This window comes from Nicotiana tabacum, chromosome 20, assembly GCF_000715075.1.
Source record: "Nicotiana tabacum cultivar K326 chromosome 20, ASM71507v2, whole genome shotgun sequence".
In the NCBI taxonomy this organism is placed as follows: domain Eukaryota; kingdom Viridiplantae; phylum Streptophyta; class Magnoliopsida; order Solanales; family Solanaceae; genus Nicotiana; species Nicotiana tabacum.
This window is the reverse complement of record NC_134099.1, coordinates 6,981,820-7,003,499: the sequence shown is the minus strand read 5'-3', so window position 1 is coordinate 7,003,499 and position 21,680 is coordinate 6,981,820. Positions and strand designations below refer to the sequence as shown.

At 39.6% G+C, this 21,680-nt stretch overlaps 2 protein-coding genes and 1 long non-coding RNA gene across 3 annotated transcripts; all 3 read left to right on the top strand.

The window, feature by feature from the left end:
• Positions 1-11,151: 11,151 nt before the first annotated feature.
• Positions 11,152-12,034, top strand: LOC142174217 (uncharacterized). The gene is made up of 2 exons (XM_075240012.1): positions 11,152-11,680; positions 11,796-12,034. Exons 1-2 carry the CDS (start codon positions 11,152-11,154, stop codon positions 12,032-12,034), a joined length of 768 nt encoding a protein of 255 aa, XP_075096113.1.
• A 2,860-nt stretch (positions 12,035-14,894) lies between these two features.
• Positions 14,895-15,518, top strand: LOC142174215 (uncharacterized). Its single transcript, XM_075240011.1, has one exon. The coding sequence runs from the start codon at positions 14,895-14,897 to the stop codon at positions 15,516-15,518; it is 624 nt and encodes a 207-aa protein (XP_075096112.1).
• Positions 15,519-16,013: 495 nt separating this feature from the next.
• LOC142174936 (uncharacterized) lies at positions 16,014-17,756 on the top strand. The gene is made up of 2 exons (XR_012704080.1): positions 16,014-16,076; positions 17,403-17,756. It is a non-coding gene; the product is annotated as an uncharacterized LOC142174936 (long non-coding RNA).
• The last annotated feature ends 3,924 nt before the right edge of the window (positions 17,757-21,680 follow it).

Sequence of the window (21,680 nt, the reverse complement as noted above, 5' to 3'; positions counted from 1 at the left end):
CTGCCTCCGCAGTCGCGGTCCATTCTACGCGGTCCGCGGAGCCCAAGTTCAGAGAGCCCAGAAATGAAGTCCAGGAGCCTAGTGCGGTCGCGGTCCATTTTATGTGGCCCGCACTAACCCCGCAGGGGTATTTTTGTTCAGTTTTTTCAGCCTAGTATAAATAGAACATTTTACCATTTTTTAGATCATCAGATATATCAGAGCTGAGCTGCGCTCATGGGAACCTCATTTGTAGCCATTTTTGGCATCTTAGCTTCAAATTAACGATAGATTCTCTATATTTACATTAGCATTTAATTAATATGCCTTGTTCTTCATCTATTTCTTTATTTTCTTCTTCAAGCATGAGTAGCTAAACCCATTAGCTAGGGTTGTGGCTCAACCCTAGTGTGAGTAATTGATGGTGTTGTCATTTATTGTTAGATTGACTATGAGTGTTTGTTATTTGGGTCAATTTTATGGTTTAATCTATAAATTGGTGGTTGCAAACACTGGTTTGTGCTAAGTTGACTTGGCTCTTCTTGAGAAAGAGAGCCTAAGTCTCCAAAACTGACCCAACAAGGAATTGGGATGGACTCAAGAGAATTGATAGTCCCGTTTAACGGGTTAAACCTCGAGAGAGTAATCACCCTACTTGAACCCTAGTTGCTTGATCTAATTTGCCTACCCATTTGGTCTCAAGAGAGTCAATTGGGCAAAATCACTCTCTCTACCGAGAGGTGTGAGAGTGGGTAAAATTGTGCAACGGTTATAGCATAAGCTCCAATTATGTCAATCGAACTTTAATAACTTTTACCCGTAAATTAGTCACCTAGGTAATGTCACGACCCTAGTGCCCTTCTTCCCATTAGGTACAACCTAACAATTATCTCGTAGCATAATTTAGTTTCAATTAATAGCTTGGTAATAGTAGTTTATAGTCTAAAACCCCAAAAAATGTATGGAAGTGACCTTTGGAACAAATACACACTTCTAATCTAGATAGATACTCAACCCCATTCCTAGCTCCCTGTGGAAATCGATCCCGACCCTCATATCGGGTAAAAACTATTGCGACCCTCTCTTCCTACTTTTTAGTAGTGTGGAGTTTGAATTGAATACTACTCCAGTTTGTCCTTGTACTAGGACAAAATGAAGTACCTTCATGATAAATATGCTCGTGGCAAAGAGTTCAAAGTGGGTGATTTGGTTCTCTTGTTCAATTATCGATTACGTCTGTTTCTGGGAAAGCTTAAGTCAAAATGGAGTAGACCTTTTGAAGTGGTGTTTGTGACTCCGTTTGGTGCACTTGACTTGAAGAACAAATATGGGAAGGTTTTCAGAGTTAATAGGCACAGAGTCAAGCACTACTTGGGCAAGATTGATGACAGCCACGTGGTGGCACTACTCCATCTAAAGTGATTTGATAGTAACATGCGTTGTATTGCGACGTTAAATCAGGCACTTCTTGGGAGGCAACCCATGTGTCTTTCTTTTTGTTTTCTTTGATTTTCTTTGTAGTATAAGATTTGCTTTTGGACTAACTGGTTGTGAGATGTTGTAGGATTATTTTGATGCAGTGCAGGACCAAGTTGGAAAAATGCACTCTCTGTGAAGTTTGCACTGCGGCCGCAATGCATTTTGTGTGAAACGCAGTGGCCTCTTTGCGGGGGCAACAATTCAATGCGGATCGCAGAGTTAAAAATGATGAGTCTCTAAAGTTTGTCATCGCGGCCGTAATGCATTTTGTACGGTCTGCGGTGGACCACTGCGGCCGTATTGCATTTCTTGCGGTCCGCAGTGGACATATCCCTAATGCCACTTGTTTTTGAGTACCGCGGACCGCGGTGCCATTTTGTGCGGTCCACGGTGAGTAGGTGAGATGGGCCCCAGTTCTTTTTTCTGTAAATAGGACCTGAGGCCCTCATTTCAAACTTTTCGACCCTTTGCACTCAAAAGCTAAAAAATCACTGTTCATCCCTCATACTTGCTTGAATTCAACTGCTAAATCTCGTTAAACTACATTGCATCTCACTTCTGGTAATTTTAATTTTATCTTAGTTATTTAACTTTGTTATTTTCTTTTAACTTTTATTTTTCTTAGTTTTTTCTTCTTTTTCTTCCCGTTTTCTTTCAATTCTGTATCGTAGGTTTGTTTAATCATGTTTAAATTAGGATTAATTAGTTAAAAACATTGATTCAACACCTAGGGGATCAATAATAGGTGAAAAAATTGGACTAAAAATGTGAAAAATTGAAACCCTAGGTTGGTGTTGTTGGGTAACACTTACCGCAAACTGCGGTGGATTTTTGTGCGGTCTGTGTTTGTTCTGTACGGTCCGCAATGCTATTTTGTGCGGACCGCGGTGGTGAAACTTCTAAAAACTGATAATTGAGGATCGCGGTCACGATGGATTTTTGCGGTTCGCGGTGCCCTAATGAGGACCGCAATGCATTTTGTGTGGTTCGCGGTGCCTAGAATCAGAGAGTAGGTAGTCTTATCCATACCTCAGTGCGGACCACGGTGCATTTTATGCGGTCCGCAATAGCTTCTTTGCAGCCGCACTTCATTTTGTGCAGTCTACAATTCTGACTGTCTACAAATTTTTTTCTGCATTGTTTCATCTGTTATTGGGATACTAACAAGAATAGAATTTGTTCTCTTTGTAGATAATGGTGAAATCATGAGGCAAAGGCGATAAATAGAAAGGAAAAGAAGAGTCCTCCCGGGGTAGGGGACGAGGCATGATTAGATTGAACCCGCAAGCCCGCCAAGCCATCAAAAACACCAGAAAGATCATAAGGGCTGCTGATAACTGTGATTTCTACATGTTTTATACCCATTCTTACCTAAGCTTTGTGCATTAACTGTCATAAATTAGTCCCAAAATACTTCTAAGTTGCGCTTGATTGCAGGTTTGAGCGACAAGATGACAAATACCAAAGATCGGCTCAAAAAGGAGTGAAATCTTCCAAGTGTCAAAAGACAACTGAAGTGGGGAACAAAATGACCTGTGTGGTCCGCACTGATGTGTCACGCGGCCGCACAGGAGAGTTCAGAGGCTGGGCTATTTCAAGGTCAATCTGCGCGGTCCGCACTGTTTTGCCACGTGGCCGCGCAGGATAGTTCAGAGACCATGCAATTTCTAAGTCAAGAAGTGCGGTCCGCGCTCCTTTCCACGCGGTCCGCGCCCAAGAGTGTCAGAGACTCAGTCATTCAAGACAAAAGCCCACGCAGTCGCACACCTAATCAGCACGGTCCACGTGGAAACACCCTACGCGGCCGCGTGTCACATTTGTGCGGTCCGCATCCCCAGTGTCAGAAGCAAGATATGAAGAACCAAACCCTTATGCGACCGCGCGTCATTTGTGCGCGGTCCGCGCCAGACCCTCAGGGGTATTTTTGTCTGGTTTTTCCTGTGTAGTATAAATAGAACATTTTACTCTTTAGGTGGAGTTTTTCAGTTTTGGTTTTTCATCAGATAGCAACTGAACTCGAGACTTGATGGTTTTAGCCTATTTTGGGCAATTTCTTCTAGTATTAATGTGGATTTGAGTAGATTAACATTGTAGTTAATTATTATGTCAATTTCATCTACTATTTCTTTAATTTCTGTTTCTATTATGGCTAGCTAAACCTATTAGCTAGGGTTGTGGCTCAACCCTAGTGTGGGTAATTAATGGGTGTGATTGTTTAGTGCATGAACGATGTTGGGTATTTGTTATTTGGATTAATCTTATGTTTTCATTAAGATTTGGTGGTTGCAAACACTAAGTCTAGCTTAGTGAGTCTTGACTCTTCTTGATAAAGAGAGTCTATGACCCCAAGATTAATTCCAACAAGGAATTGGGATGGACCCATGAGAATGGTAGTCCCAATTAACGGGTTAAACCTCGAGAGAGTAATTACCCAACTTGAACCATAAGTTTCTTGGGCAAATTGGCCTACCTAATTGGTCTCGAGAGAGTCAATTAGGCAAAATCACTCTCTCTACCAAGAGGTCTGAGAGTGGGTACAAAAGTGCAATGGTTATAGCATAAGTCCCATATTCATCATCTTGCATTAGGAATCTCTACCCGTTAGTTGACCACCTAGGTACATGCCAAGACCCTAGTGTCTTTCTCTATATTGCATACAACTTAGAATCAATATCTTAGCCTAACTTAGCTTTAAACTTGTAGTTGATAAATTGTAGTTGATAGTCAAAAGAAAACCGAAAATGTTAAAAGATCAATTAGGAGCTAAAACATAGTCATAGACCATACAAACACTCAACTCCAAATTGAAGCTCTCTGTGGAAAATTGACCCCGATACCGCTATTGGGTAAAGGTATTAGCGCCCACTCTTCCTTAGGTTGAGTCCGCTGTGATCACTTTTTGGCGCCGTTGCCGGGGAGCTTTACGGTGTTGACTATTTGTGTAGCTAGTATTGTGTTTTGCTTCTCTTTCCTTCTTATTTACTAACTTTGTTTGTGTCAATCAATCAGGTACAATGGCTCTTAATGCAAATGACCCTCTCAGCAATGTGATAGCGGGGGAGGAGGTAGAGGATCTAGAACAAGATGAGGTCTTACCTAAACTTCCATGGAGAGGCCGACATGTCAATATAAATACAAATAAGAACAACAACATTCCATACCCCCCTCCTACACCGCCGAGAGTGGCTCCCAGAGTTCTACCAAATCAAGGATACGTCAGTGCTATTGTTTCTCCCCGAATCCGGGTGGGGAACTTTCAAATCACAAATGTTATGCTGACCTTGCTCGAGCAAAGAGGTTATTTCACGGGTTCCTCTGATCAAAATACCTACAAGCACTTGAAGGGGTTCGTGGATACATGTTGGGGTAGCAAGCAGACAAACGTGTCCGAGGATGCGTTGAGATTGAGGCTTTTCCCATTTTCTCTTTGGGGTAAAGCATTGGATTGGTTAGAAAGGCTCCCCAATCATTCTATTACAACATGGGATGAATTGGCGGACAAATTTATTGCCAAGTTCTTCTTTCCAAGTCATATGGAAGCTCTTCAGGATGAAATTCTAGCTTTCAAGCAAGAGCCAACGGAACCTTTGCATGAGATATGGGAAAGATATATAACAATGGTGAAAGAGTGCCCTAATAACGACATGACCGAGGTTATGATTTAACAAACCTTTTATCGGGGCATCAACACCACAAATCAATGCATTGTGAACCAATTGGCCGGAGGGAACTTTATGAAACTTTCTTACCAAGAGGCATGTGATGTACTTGATGAAATGGCCGACACCTCTTCGGCATGGCAAAGCCAAGCAAACGTGCCCCAAGGTGACCCCATGGTCATCCATTTGCACAAGGAATTGCACGATCATGGCCAAGCTATAGCGGAGCTTAAAACAACTATGAATCAATTGGAAAAGGCGCAATTGCAACAAGTCCAAAACCCGCGCCAAGTCAACCCAATGGAAGGTGTTTCTATGTTGAAAAGGAGGCAAAGAGGGCAACAACCTCAAGGTAATTGTGAACAATATGACAACAACAATGATGGTGGTGGTTATTCAAATGAGTGCTATGAGGATCAAAGCGAAGAGCTCCAATATGTCAACAACTATCAAGGGAATAGAGGTAACTCCTCAAACCAACAATGGCGTCCTCAAGGTAATTGGGGAAATCAACAACAAGGCGGAGGTAATTGGATAACAACAACCAAAATAACAATTGGGGTAATCAAGGCAACCAAGGAAATTGGCATGGTAATAACAATAATTGGGGCAACTACAACAATCAAGGAGGGTGGAACAATGGCGGTAACCAAGGCAACCGGGGGCAAGGTTTTCACAGGGCCCCCCTGTACCAACAACCGAACAATCCACCCCACTTTCCTTCTCAAGGTCCGAGTTCGTACGGAAGCGATATGGGGAGAATTGAAAGCATGTTCGAGCAGATGATGAAAAAGAACCAAGATTCCGAGGCCCAATTAGCTTCGCATAACACATTTATCCGGAACTTGGAAGTGCAATTAGGCCAAATCTCTCAGTCTTTAAATACTCGCCCAAAGGGTGCTCTACCAAGTGATACGGTAGTAAACCCCAAGGGTGGGCACAATAATCATGTGATGGCAGTAACAACGCGAAGTGGAAGAGGCGGTGATGTGCATGCCTCAAGAGGAAACCAAGTTGCGGTAGATGAAGATGAGTTACGAAATGATGAGATCCCGTTGGTAGTTGAGGATGTTGTGGAACAAAGTGCAAGTGATGATGTGAGAATTGAAATTGATGAGGGTGAGGAGGAGACTCAAGAGGCCGTGAACCCGTCTAGGGAACACGTCATTTATATGCCTGAACCAGTGGTGCCAACAGCCAAGGCACCCTTGCCTAGACCTCCTCCGCCCTATCCTCAACGGTTGGCCAAGCAAAAGGGTGACAACCAATATAAGAAATTCATTGAAATGATGAAGAGTTTGACTATCAACGTGCCTTTGGTGGAGGCACTCGAGCAAATGTCGGGATACACAAAGTTCATGAAAGATTTGGTTACAAAAAAGAGATCAATGGAGTGTGAGACAATCAAGATGACCCATCAAGTGAGCGCAATTGTGTATTCTATGGCTCCAAAACTTGAGGATCCTGGTGTATTCACTATCCCATGTACCATTGGAAGTGTCGACTTTGCAAAAGCCCTTTGTGACTTGGGGAAAGTATAAATCTCATGCCATATTCGGTCTTCAATACCTTGGGTATCGGACAACCTCGTCCAACTTCTATGAGGCTTCAAATGGTGGACCGGTCAATGAAGCGGCCTTTGGGGATTATTGATGATGTCCTTGTTCGTGCTGATAAGTTCATATTGCCGGCCGATTTCGTGATCTTGGATTGCGAAGTGGATTTCGAGGTGCCTATCATTCTTGGAAGGCCCTTCCTAGCTACAGGGAAGGCCTTGGTTGATATGGAAGCGGGATAATTGACCTTCCGTGTTGGAGATGAAAAGGTGGTGTTCCACGTGTGCAAATCAATGAGGCAACCGGATAGCACCGAGATATGTTCGTTTGTTGACATTGTCACGGCGGTGATAGTGGATGACACAAGCGCAAAGGCAAATGTTGAGGACCCGCTTGAGACTGTGCTATTAAACATGGATGTTGATGATGATGCTAGAAGGGTGGAGTGTGTGAACGCATTACATGGCATGGGCTTATATTCTTATGAACCGAGGAAGTTATCTCTTGATCTTGAAAATCACAAAACTCCACCCACCAAGCCATCTATTGAGGAGCCACCGATGTTGGAGTTGAAACCACTTCCTCCTCACCTCAGGTATGAATTTCTTGGTCCTAATTTCACTTTACCGGTTATTCTTTCTTCTTGCTTGACTAACGTGCAGGTTGATGCCACTTTGGCGGTTCTTCAAAAGTGCAAGCGGGCGATTGGATGGACCTTGGCGGATATTCGGGGTATTAGCCCCGCATTTTGCATGCACAAGATAATATTGGAGGAGGATGCTAGGCCGTCTCTTGAACATCAAAGGAGACTCAATGAGGCCATGCAAGAGGTGGTCAAAAAGGAAGTCATCAAGTGGCTTGACGCCGGTGTGGTATATCCAATTTCTGACAGTTCGTGGACTTCTCTGGTACAATGTGTGCCAAAGAAGGGAGGAATGACAGTGGTGACCAATGACAACAATGAACTTATTCCGACTCGTACTGTGACGGGTTGGAGGGTATGCATGGACTACCGGAAGTTGAACAAGGTGACTAGAAAGGATCATTTCCCATTGTCATTCTTGGACCAAATGCTTGATCGTCTTGCGGGCTGGGTTTTCTATTGTTTTCTGGATGGGTATTCAGGCTATAACCAAATTCTCATTGCCCCGGATGACCAAGAAAAGACAACCTTCACATGTCCTTATGGCACATTCGCCTTCTCTCGAATGCCATTTGGATTATGTAATGCACCGACGACCTTCCAACGATGTATGATGGAAATCTTCACCGACATGGTGGAGGACATATTGGAGGTCTTCATGGATGATTTTAGTGTGGTTGGGGACTCATTTGGTGAATGCTTGCAAAACTTGGATCGTGTGTTGGCCCGATGCGAAGACACAAACTTGGTTCTGAATTGGGAGAAATGCCATTTTATGGTAGAAGAAGGAATTGTGTTGGGTCACAAAATTTCAAAAAGAGGGATTGAGGTTGATAAGGCGAAAATTGAGGTTATCTCAAGGTTCCCTCCCCTACTTGTAACACCCCAAAATTTTTACAATATTTGCATTCTTGATTGAGCATTTTTTTTATAACGAGGAAATATTTTACTTTGCACTTCCTAAATATAGAATGGTCAATATATAAAAATTTCTTACTTTAGGTTGTGTTAATATTGGCAATGAAGTTCCATGGTGTTGCTATATGTAACACTTAATATTATTTTGACGAGTTGTTAGTAAATATAGTATATAATTAAGTTTTGGGTTTCCAACCTTTTATATTTATCTAAGAATATTTAGTAGTTGGAGAACCATTTTATTTCATATTTGTCCATAAACTCCCTATTCTTCTACTCTTCATAAACAAAGAAGAATAACTATCTACCTCTCTCTCTCTTTCTATCTCTATCTTTCTATCTCTATCTCTCTATCTCCTCCGTAGGAACAAGAAGCTGTAGTTTTATCAAAAAACAAAACCATGGATTTCTACTAAACCAACGCACAAAATTCGTTTTTGGTGAAGATCAAGTTGCTCCTCTTGGTAAGTTTCTAAACTCGTTTTTATACTAGACACCTACTAGTATTTTCTACATATCTTTTTGTACAGAGCTCCGATTTAAGTGATCCAGGACTTTCTGGAAAGATATTTCATAAATATATAATTTTTATGAAGGTACAAAAATCTTGTTTTGTTGGTATATACCTGAAAAAGGGTCAAAAAGTACAGGACAGGTGCTGCCCAGATTTTCAGTTTTTGAAATACTCCATGTACTACTGTTAGTAAGTTTAGCATAACTTTTTGTTCCAAATTGATATGGTGGTGATTCAAGATGTTTTGAAATGCTAAGATATAGATCTACAACTTTTGTGAAGACTATAAAGTCTAGTTTGTCCATATAGATCTTCCAAACTGAGTCACAACTCGAAATAGTGATACTGTCCAGAATTTCTGTTTCAAACGTTTTTGGGTAATTTTCACCAATATCATGTTTAGTTTGACTTGCTAAATCACTGAACTTATTTAAATATTTGATTATGTATTTAAGGTATATAAACCTTTGAAAAAAAATCAAAGGGGAAGCGTTTGAGGAAGTGGACAGATTTGGTTTGTTTACGGCGTAGACAATTCGAACGTCCCCAAGTTGTGATTGAATTGTTTTGTGGTAAAACACCAAGGTTTGTGTATAAACTTGTACTCTTTTTGCTTGCTGGAAATATGTTGAAATAACCTGATATTTTATTTTTCTTGGCTTTAATTTATATTATTATATTCGTACTATATCAAGTATTGTAAGATATTTGCTAAGTCGTCCATTCGTACGGATTGTTTGATCATTTTGCATTCTTGTTGGGACTTTGTCCTTCTTGTGGCAGTGACTTTGTCACTCACTTGGCATGCCTCTTGATTCGGATCTTTTGCCATCTTGACTTTGGATTTGTAGTTCGTCTTGAATTATGGAACTTGTCCGTGTTAAGTACGAACTAGGAAGCCATTTTTAATATGGTTCTTGATTCTCTTGTCTATTGGGTTTTGAACCTACTTAATTTGGGGCTTCGGTCCATCTTGATATCTGATTATGCTTAGTGTGATGGCATGACGTACATATTAGGCGAAAAATGGATATTTGGTATACTTTCTTAAATTGATAGTATACACTTTCTAGACTCTTGAACATTGTTATTGATATTTGGAAACACTTCAAAGTTTGATATTGGTATGTTTGATATATTTGTTCACTTATTTTAAATTATGTTAAATTGAGCTAACTATGACTGAAAAGGGGAATTGGAGAATTTAATGACTCCAAGCCTAAAGTTTATACACCACTAAGCTTTATGCTTAGTGATAGTTGTTTTCTATCGTAGGAAATGTTCGGGATGAAATCTGAAGATGTCCAGGGTGAATTGGTCTTTTGGAAGAACTTATGAAGATCACATTTGCATATGCACCTTGGTTTTGCATAGTTTTGGGACGTATACATGATATACATGATATACATGATATACAGGATATATATATGTCACACTTATGTTATTTGGAGGCTTGTTGGATTTTAAAGACCAAAATCTTGTAGCTTGAATTTGTAACCTATTTTATTGTATTAGGGTTTTTTAATAACGCAAGTCTTGTAATATGCTGAATTTACACTTTCTCTTGTAAATATGTAGAAAAGGAGAAAACTAGTTTCCTTTGTTTTTGTATATACCCGATAGTTTGAAATTTATGTACAATATAAACTTGCAGTAATTTTGAATGATTGTATAAATCAGTTAGGAAGTTGCTTTAATCTGTTAATGTTTTGATATTGTATTTCATTTAAAATAAAATTATGGTGTATTTTCAAAATATATATATATATATATATATTGCACTTCCAACCTTTCCGCATGGGCCAACTTCCGCTACCAAAATTATTCTAAATATTTTTATTAATATCTCTTTTAATATTTTGTAAGTAGGAAATTAGATTTGTTTTCCTAAGTAGTACTCTCCTAAAGGAGTTGCTATAAGTTTTGGTATCAGAGTCACGGTTTGTGATTCTAGGATTTGTTTTGTTGTGATAGTACCTAGTATTTGTTGTTATTTCCTTTCTTTAAAATGACTTGGAGTTTATAAATTTTTGCATACTTGTTTAATTTAATTTATTGTATTTTGTGTGCATATGAATCATGTACATGTCCCTAATGCAGTGTGATCTTATCTTTTATAGGACTTTTAATATGGCCTCTTCTTCGAATAGAGCTGTTGAATCCATTGATGAAAGTCAGGCCCAGTATAATGCCATGCCTCACCTTCATGGAGGAAATGAGGAACTCTTGCCTAACCTAAATCATCCTCGTGTTAGTGGAAATGAAATGGGCAGTAATCCAAGAGCAATGAGTCATAATACTCCATTTATGACTCCCTCATTCCAGCAGATGGCTGAATTCTTTCGTCACTTAGCTGGTACAATGTGAGAACCTAGTGAAATGAATTTTGAGATGATGAGAAAAATGGGCAGAGTTGAATTTGAAGGCACTACAGATCCCACGGTAGCTGAACAATGGCTCGAGCGCATGGAGAGGGTCTTTGAACAACTGGAGTGTACTAATGCTGCCAAATTTAAGTATGATATCTCTCTTTTACAAAAAGATGCCTATGATTGGTGGGTAAGTGTGCCAAATACAAAAGCAAAACCTTCGGTGCTGACTTGGGATGACTTTGTGAAATCATTTCGTGCAAAATATGTTCCCCCTGTCTATTGTGATGCTAAAAAGAAAGAGTTTCTGAATTTAAGACAAGGGAGTATGTCTATTGCAGAATATCAACAAAACTTTCTCAGGCTTTCTCGCTATGCTAAAGGTATTATTGATGGTGAAAGAGACAAGTGCAGAAGATTTGAAGAAGGTTTGAATGGTTACATTCGAAAATCAGTGGCAATCTTACAACTTGATAATTTTTCCAAGCTGATTTCAGCTGCACTTACTTGGGAAAGAATTGACAAGGAAGAAGCTAGTAGGAGAGAAAACAAGTTTAGGAAGGGTAATTCAGAATATGGCGATCCATCCAAAAAGGGAAAGTTTGACTATTCCAAGACCGAGAGTACACATAAATCATTACATCATAAGCATAATAAGTCAAATTTTTCTACTGCCAGTACTCCAAGTTATGGCCAAGGCAAAACTCATACACCTACTTGTGCACAGTGCGGGAAGAATCATTATGGTGCACCGTGCATGTAGACGAGCTTTTGGTACTTGTTTTAATTGTGGAAGTATGGATCATAAAGTGAAGGATTGTCCTAATCCTAATCCTCTTTCTTATACACATACAGAAGGATCAGTTCAAAATCCTGTCACTACTCATTCTCAAGCTAATAGTAGTGCTAGACCTTAAAATATGCAAGCAGCGGGTTCGAGTGTAGCTAATCAGGCTGGTGGGTCGAGAGCTGTTGCACGAGTTTATGCTATGAGATAGAAGAATGACCAGGATGGTCCGGACGTAGTTGCTGGTAAATTTCACTTATTTGGCATATCTGTTGTTACATTATTTGATCCTGGATCTTCGCACTCTTATGTTTGCTCATCACTTGCATTTCTCGATACTGTTAAATCTGTGAGACTTGACTTTGATGTGCTGGTCATGAGTCCATTAGGTCATCAAGCCGTTGTTAACAAGATTTACCGAGATTGTCCATTCATGATTCAAAATCTGGTATTCCCTGTCGACTTGCTTGAAATGCCCTTCCGAGACTATGATGTTATTGTTGGCATGGATTGGATCCATAGGCACCATGCATTGGTTGATTGTAGGTTGAAGCAAGTGACATTTAAAACTCCTGCATATTCACACATGGTAGTTCAAGGAGAAAGATCATTGACATCTAATATTATTTCTGCGGTCTTGGCAAGGAAGATGATTTGTCAAGGTTGTGATGCCTATCTTGCTCATATAGTCGATACACGATTGAGGAGTCCAAGTCTTAAGGACATACCAACTGTGTGCGACTTTCCTGATGTATTTCCTGATGATCTTCCTGGGTTGCCTCCAGAAAGGGAGATTGAATTTCCTATAGATCTTGTCCCTGGAACTACTCCTATTTCTATCGCTCCTTATAGAATGGCTCCAGCTGAATTAAAAGAGTTGAAGGCTCAATTGCAAGAACTTCTTAAGAAAGGTTTCATCCGTCCCAGTATTTCACCTTGGGGAGCTCCTGTTTTATTTGTGAAAAAGAAAGATGGCACTCTTAGGCTTTGTATTGATTACCGACAGCTGAACAAGGTAACAATCAAGAACAAATACCCACTGCCTAGAATCGATGACTTGTTTGACCAACTGAAGGGTGCCAGCTTATTCTCAAAAATTGACTTGAGGTCTGGATATTATCAGTTGCGTGTGAGGGAGCAAGATGTTCCTAAAACTGCTTTTAGGACCAGGTATGGCCATTATGAATTTTTGGTAATGCCATTTGGTTTGACAAATGCTCCTGTTGCATTTATGGATCTAATGAACCGTGTATTCAAGCCTTATCTCGATCAATTTGTGGTGGTGTTTATTGATGACATTTTAGTCTATTCTAAGAATAGAGAAGATCATGATAAGCATATCTGAATTGTCATGCAAATTCTGAAAGAGAGACAACTCTACGCGAAGCTTCCAAATGTGAATTCTGGCTGAATGAAGTGGCTTTTTTAGGGCACATTGTATCATCTGAAGGTGTGAAGGTTGATCCTAGTAAGATTCAAGCTATTGTTGATTTGAAACTCCCTAAAACTCCAACTGAGATAAGAAGTTTCTTGGGTTTAGCAGGATACTACAGAAGGTTTGTGAAGGGCTTCTCTATTATAGCTTCTCCCTTGACCAAACTTTTGGGGAAAGACACCAAATTTGTATGGGATGACAAGTGTCAAGAGAGCTTTGAAAAGCTCAAATCCTTATTGACACAAGCTCCAATACTTTCTTTGCCAGTTGAAGGAAAAGATTATGTGGTATACAGTGATGCATCTCATCGTGGCTTGGGTTGTGTTTTGATGCAAGAAGGGAAAGTAATTGCTTATGCCCCTCAAAAGTTGAAATCACATGAGTTGAATTATCCCACTCACGATCTTGAACTTGCTGCCATTGTTTTTGCCTTAAAAATTTGGAGGCATAACTTATACGGAGAGAAGTGTCACATATTTACTGATCACAAGAGTTTGAAGTACTTGGTACACAAAAAGAGTTGAACTTGAGACAGCGTAGATGGCTTGAACTCATCAAAGATTATGATTGCACGATTGATTATCATCCTGGTAAAGCCAATGTGGTTGCAGATGCGTTGAGTCGCAATTCTCTTGCAAGTTTAACTCTAAGTCCATTGCCTTTGCTTCTTGAATTAAGAGCCATGAATGTTTGCCTTTCATTTAATTCTAATGGTTCTATCATTGATAATTTGCAATTCAAGCCAGTCTTACTTGAGCAAGTCCAAGAAGCACAGAAGTTAGATGAGAAACTGGTGAAACGGGTTGAAGAAGTCCAAAATGGAAGAGAATCAAATTTTTCATTAAGGAAAGATGGTACCTTATTTTATAAAAATAGGTTGTGTGTTCCTAATGATGATGAATTGAGAAAGCAGATCTTAATTGAAGCACATAGTTCACCTCATGCAATGCATCCTGGAGGTACTAAAATGTATCGGACCATTAAGGAGCACTATTGGTGGAGTGGTATGAAGAAAGACATTGCAGAGTTCATTTCTAAATGCTTGGTATGTCAACAAATAAAGGTTGAACATCAAGTCCCAGCTGGTCTCCTACAACCTTTGTCAATACCTGAATGGAAATGGGAAAGGATAACGATGGACTTTGTTTCTGGACTTCCACGCACTCAAAGAAATCATGATGCAATTTGGGTCATTGTAGATAGACTGACTAAGAGTGCTCATTTCTTGGCAATCAGAATGGACTACTCACTAGAACGTTTAGCAGAATTATACATTAATGAGATTGTGAAGTTGCATGGAATCCATGTTTCTATTGTGTCTGATAGAGATCCGAGGTTTACATCCAGATTTTGGTCTAGCTTGCAAGAAGCTTTGGGTTCCAAGGTGAATTTTAGTACCGCTTTCTATCCACAAACAGATGGCCAGTCTGAAAGGGTAATACAAATCTTGGAGGATATGCTTCGAGCCTGCATTATTGAGTTTAAGGGTAGTTAGGACAAACATTTGGCCCTAATAGAATTTGTTTATAATAATAGCTACCAATCAAGTATAGGCATGCCTCCTTATGAAGCTTTATATGGGAGAAAATGTAGAACACCTCTTTGTTGGAATGAGGTTGGTGAAAGAAAATTTGTGGGTCCTGAGATTGTGCAACAAACTGAAGATAAGGTAAAAATCATCAAGGATCGTTTGAAAATTTCTTCAGACAGACAAAAGTCCTATGATGATCTTAAAAGGCGTGAAATTGAGCATCAGGTGGGCGATAAGGTATTTTTAAAGGTTTCTCCATGGAAGAAGATTATGAGATTTGGCCAAAAAGGTAAACTTAGTCCTCGATTCATTGGACCTTATGAAATACTTGAAAGAATTGGTCCGGTTGCATATAAGCTAGCTTTGCCACCTGAATTAGGTAAGATCCACAACGTCTTTCATGTTTCTATGCTTCGAAAATACCGCTCAAATCCATCTTATGTTCTTCCTATTGAGTCTATTGAGGTTAATCCTGATTTGACATATGAAGAAGAACCAATCCAAATCTTAGCGCGTGAGATAAAAGAGCTTAGAAATAAGAAAATCCCATTAGTGAAGGTTCTTTGGAGAAATCATTCAGGCAAAGAAGCTACCTGGGAGCGAGAAGAGGATATACGAGTTCAATATCCACATTTGTTTCGGGACTAGTACAAGGTAAATTTCGAGACTAAATTTTTTTTTAGGGAGAGAGAGTTGTAACACCCCAAAATTTTTACAATATTTGCATTCTTTATTGAGCATTTTTTTTATAACGAGGAAATATTTTACTTTGCACTTCCTAAATATAGAATGGTCAATATATGAAAATTTCTTACTTTAGGTTGTGTTAATATTGACAATGAAGTTCCATGGTGTTGCTATATGTAACACTTAATATTATTTTGACGAGTTGTTAGTAAATATAGTATATAATTAAATTTTGGGTTTCCAACCTTTTGTATTTATCTAAGAATATTTAGTAGTTGGGGAACCATTTTATTTCATATTTTTCCATAAACTCCCTATTCTTCTACTCTTCATAAACAAAGAAGAATAACTATCTACCTCTCTCTCTCTCTCTCTTTCTATCTCTATCTTTCTATCTCTATCCCTCTCTCTCCTCCGTAGGAACAAGAAGCTGTAGTTTCATCAAAAACCAAAACCATGGATTTCTACTAAACTAAAGCACAAAATTCGTTTTTGGTGAAGATCAAGTTGCTCCTCTTGGTAAGTTTCTAAACTCATTTTTATACTAGATACCTACTAGTATTTTTTACATATCTTTTTGTACAGGGCTCCTCTTTAAGTGATCCAGAACTTTCTGGAAAGATATTTCATAAATCTATAATTTTTATGAAGGAACCAAAATCTAGTTTTGTTAGTATATACCTGAAAAAGGGTCAAAAAGTACAGGACAGGTGCTGCCCAGATTTTCAGTTTTTGAAATACTCCATGTACTGCTATTAGTAATTTTAGCATAACGTTTTGTTCAAAATTGATATGGTGGTGATTCAAGATGTTCTGATACGGTAATACATAGATATACAACTTTTGTGAAGACTATAAAGTCTAGTTTGTCCGTATAGATCTTCAAAACTGAGTCACAACTCGAAACAGTGATACTGTCCAGAATTTCTATTTCAAATGTTTTTGGGTAATTTTCACCAATATCATATTTAGTTTGACTTGCTAAATCACTGAACTTATTTAGATATTTGATTATGTATTTAAGGTATATAAACCCTTGAAAAAAAATCAAAGGGGAAGCGTTTGAGGAAGTGGACAGATTTGGTTTGTTTACGGCGTAGACAATTCGAACGTCCCCAAGTTGTGATTGAACTGTTTTGTGGTAAAACACCAAGGTTTGTGTATAAACTTGTACTCTTTTTGCTTGCTAGAAATATATTGAAATAACCTGATATTTTATTTTTCTTGGCTTCAATTTATATTATTATATTCGTACTATATCAAGTATTGTAAGATATTTGCTAAATCGCCCATTCGTACGGATTGTTTGATCATTTTGCATTCTTGTTGGGACTTTGTCCTTCTTGTGGCAGTGACTTTGTCACTCACTTGGCATGCCTCTTGATTCGGATCTTTTGCCATCTTGACTTTGGATTTGTAGTTCGTCTTGAATTATGGAACTTGCCCGTGTTAAGTACGAACTAGGAAGCCATTTTTAATATGGTTCTTGATTCTCTTGTCTATTGGGTTTTGACCCTACTTGATTTGGGGCTTCGGTCCATCTTGATATCTGATTATGCTTAGTGTGATGGCATGACGTACATATTGGGCGAAAAATGGATATTTGGTATACTTTCCTTAAATTGATAGTATACACTTTCTAGACTCTTGAACATTGTTATTGATATTTGGAAACACTTCAAAGTTTGATATTGGTATGTTTGATATATTTGTTCACTTGTTTTAAATTATGTTAAATTGAGCTAACTATGACTGAAAAGGGGAATTGGAGAATTTAATGACTCCAAGCCTAAAATTTATACACCACTAAGTTTTATGCTTAGCGATAGTTGTTTTCTATCGTAGGAAATGTTCGGGATGAAATCTGAAGATGGCCAGGGTGAAGTAGTCTCTTTGGGAGAATTTATGGAGATCACATTTGCATATGCACCTTGGTTTGCATAGTTTTGGGACATGTACATGATATGCATGATATATAGGATATACAGGATATATATATATATATATATATATATATGTCACACTTATGTTATTTGGAGGCTTGTTGGATTTTAAAGACCAAAATCTTGTAGCTTGAATTTGTAACCTATTTTATTGTATTAGGGTGTTTTAATAACTCAAGTCTTGTAATATGCTGAATTTACACTTTCTCTTGTAAATATGTAGAAAAGGAGAAAACTAGTTTCCTTTGTTTTTATATATACCCGATAGTTTAAAATTTATGTACAATATAAACTTGCGGTGATTTTGAATGATTGTATAAATCAGTTAGGAAGTTGCTTTAATCTGTTAATGTTTTGACATTGTATTTCATTTAAAATAAAATTATGGTGTATTTTTCAAAATATATATATATATATATATATTGCACTTCCAACCTTTCCGCATGGGCCAACTTCCGCTACCAAAATTATTCTAAATATTTTTATTAATATCTCTTTTAATATTTTGTAAGTAGGAAATTAGATTTGTTTTCCTAAGTAGTACCCTCCCAAAGGGGTTGCTACAAGTTTTGGTATCAGAGTCACGGTTTGTGATTCTAGGATTTGTTTTGTTGTGATAGTACCTAGTATTTGTTGTTATTTCCTTTCTTTAAAATGATTTGGAGTTTATAAATTTTTGCATACTTGTTTAATTTAATTTATTGTATTTTGTGTGCATATGCATCATGTACATGTCCCTAATGCAGTGTGATCTTATCTTTTATAGGACTTTTAATATGGCCTCTTCTTCGAATAGAGCTGTTGAATCCGTTGATGAAAGTCAGGCCCGGTATAATGCCATGTCTCACCTTCAGGGAGGAAATGAGGAACCCTTGCCTGACCTAAATCATCCTCGTGTTAGTGGAAATGAAATGGGCAGTAATCCAAGAGCAATGAGTCATAATACTCCATTTATGACTCCCCCATTCCAGTAGATGGCTGAATTCTTTCGTCACTTAGCTGGGACAATGTCAGAACCTAGTGAAATGAATTTTGAGAAGATGAGAAAAATGGGCGGAGTTGAATTTGAAGGCAAGGGGTGAGGAGTTTTCTTGGACACGCGGGTTTCTACCGAAGATTCATCAAAGATTTTTCTAAGGTAGTTAACCCGTTATGTAAATTGCTAGAGAAAGATGCCAAATATGTGTTCAATGAGAGATGTATGGAGGCTTTCTAGCTTCTAAAGCAAAAGTTGACGACTACCCCCATCATTACCGCACCAAATTGGAGCTTGCCCTTTGAGCTCATGTGCGACACTATTGATGTTGCGGTGGGGGCGGTCTTGGGACAAAGAATCAACAAAATGTTCCATCCGGTGTACTACTCAAGTAAGACAATGAATGAAGCTCAAAGGAACTACACGGTCACCGAGAAGGAATTGTTTGCCATTGTTTTTGCCATGGAGAAGTTTCGCCCATACCTTATGGGGGCCAAAGTGATTATTCATACCGATCACGCCGCCCTTAGGTACTTGATGACGAATAAAGATTCAAAAGCGAGGTTAATGAGATGGGTGCTTCTTCTTCAAGAATTTGATTTGGAGATTGTTGATAGAAAGGGTAGTAAAAATCAAGTGGCGGACCACTTGTCTTGATTGGAGGAGGAAGGGAGGTCTTTGGATGGCCTTGAGATAAATGATGCTTTTCCGGATGAGCAACTCCTCTCGGTTTCAATGCTAGACATGCCATGGTTTGCCGACATTGCCAATTATCTTGTTACCGGTGTGGTTCCGTATGAGCTCTCTTCTAACCAAAGGAAGAAGCTCAAGCAGGATTGTTTGGACTACTATTGGGATGAGCCATATCTTTTCAAAACTTGCACCAATGGTGTAATTCGCCGGTGTGTTCCTGAAGAAGAGCAATTGAGTATTGTGGAGGCTTGTCACTCTTCGCCCTATGGTGGCCATCATGGTGGGGCGAGGACGGCGTCTAAAGTGTTGAGTTGTGGTTTCTATTGGCCTTATTTGTTCAAGGATGCCGGTGACTTTGTGAAAAAATGTGATGAATGCCAACGTGCCGGAGGGATTTCGAAGAAAGACTAGAGGTTGACATTTTTGATGTTTGGGGGATAGACTTTATGGGACCATTCGTAAGTTCTTGTGGAAACACCTACATCTTGGTAGCGGTTGATTATGTGTCGAAATGGGTTGAGTCCATAGCTTTGCCAAATAATGAAGCTCGAATTGTGGTGGCATTCTTGAAAAAGAGTATCTTCACGAGGTTTGGTACTCCACGTGCTATCATCAGTGACGGGGGTTCTCATTTTTGCAATCGGGCTTTTGACTCTTTGCTAGCCAAGTATGGGGTAAATCACAAGGTGACCACTCCTTATCATCCTCAAGCGAGTGGCCAAGTTGAGGTGTCCAACCGTGAGATCAAGAGCATTTTGTCCAAGACTGTCAATGCAAATAGGACCGACTGGTCGAAGAAATTGGATGATGCTCTTTGGGCTTATCGTATAGCTTTCAAGACTCCGATTGGTATATTGCCTTATCGGTTGGTGTTTGGGAAGGCTTGTCATCTTCCGGTAGAATTGGAACATAAGGCTATATGGGCCCTGAAAAAGTTTAACTTAGAATGGGATGTCGCTGCAAATCTCTGGGTTGAGCAATTGAATGAACTTGATGAGTTTAGCTTTCATGCTTACTCCAGCTCGTCCTTGTATAAGGACAAGATGAAGTACCTTCACGACAAGTATGCCCGAGGGAAGGAATTCAAAGTTGGTGACATGGTTCTTCTTTTCAACTCCCGGTTGAGGTTATTTCCGGGCAAGCTGAAGTCTAAGTGGAGCGGCCCATTTGAAGTGGTTGGTGTAACCCCTTTTGGTGCCATTGATCTCAAAAATAAGAATGGTGAAGCTTTTCGGGTCAATGGGCATCGTGTCAAGCACTATTTGGGCAAGATTGATGCAGCCACGTGGTGGCACTCATTCATTTGAAATGACTGTGATGGTAACATATGTCGTGCCACGACGTTAAATCAGGTGCTTTTTGGGAGGCAACCCATGTCTTTTTATTTTTCTTTGTTTTTCTGTTGTAGAGTAGGATTTTTGAGCTGATAGTTTGTGAAGTGTTGCAGGGATAATGTTGAACCAGTGCAGGGCAAAAGTGCAAAATGGTCAGTCTCTGAATATTGCCTACGCGGCTGCGCAATAAAACAGTGCGGTCCGCGTAGGTTTGAGCAGCTGAAGGGTTAAGGTCCAGAAGACCCATCGCGGTCGCGTAACATTTCTATATGGTCCGCCCTGGAGGACCCAGAATTACATGCTCTCTGACAAAGTTCCCACGCGGCCGCACACCAAAACAGTGCGGTCCACATGGATTGAACAGCTAATATGTAGGATGCGAAATCCAGCGCGGTCCACATCCCTTTTTGTGTGGCCGCGCTGGTAGGTAGGTACTGGGTCCCAGGGTTTTTCTATAAATAGAGGCTTTGGGCCTCATTTTAACCTTTTTGCCAAATTTGCACCTGAGCTATAGTTTTCACTGTTCATCAAGACTAATTGTGCACATAGTTGAAATCTCATTAATCCCTGGTAACAACTCTCATTCATTTCAATCATAGTCTAATTTTTGTTTTGTTTAATTGCTTTTTACTAGTGTAACTTCTTACTTTCATCTTTTTCTTCTTAATTTAACTGTTAGCTTAGATTTTTGTGTGTTTTTGTTTAATCATGGGCATGGAATCTTGTTAAATAACTGAGTAGGGACACTTAGGACCCACAAAGGTGAACAAAAATTGGATTTAATTGAACAAACACCCGGCTCAGTTAAATTAGCCCTACGCGGCCGCGCAGCATTTGTGCGTGGTCCGCGTGACTCTGGTTAAGAGATGATGAACCTCTCTACGCAGTCCGCATGCCATTTGTGTGCGGTCCGCGTGAGCCCAGCGCAGCCGCGGTCCAAAACAGTGCGGACCGCGTGTCAAGAATTCAGAGAGGTCAACATTTGGGTATTTCACCTGCGCGGACCACGTACCATTTCTGTGCAGTCCGCGCTGAACCAACGCGGCTGCGTACCATTTCTGTGCGGTCCGCGTCGGTTTATTCAGAAAGGTATGTATGGGTGTCAGTATACTGCACGGACCGCGTGCCTTTTGGTGTGGTCCGCGCCCCTCTGTCTGTGTCATTGTGTCTGCATTCT

What these genes read in the sequence shown, in the direction of transcription:
- LOC142174217 (XM_075240012.1), top strand. Translation starts at nt 11,152, where the DNA reads ATGGGCAGAGTTGAATTTGAAGGCACTACAGATCCCACGGTAGCTGAA. An exon ending in AGAAAACAAGTTTAGGAAGG is followed by an intron (nt 11,681 to 11,795) that starts GTAATTCAGAAT and finishes TTCTACTGCCAG; the next exon opens with TACTCCAAGTTATGGCCAAG.
- LOC142174215 (XM_075240011.1), top strand. Translation starts at nt 14,895, where the DNA reads ATGCCTCCTTATGAAGCTTTATATGGGAGAAAATGTAGAACACCTCTT.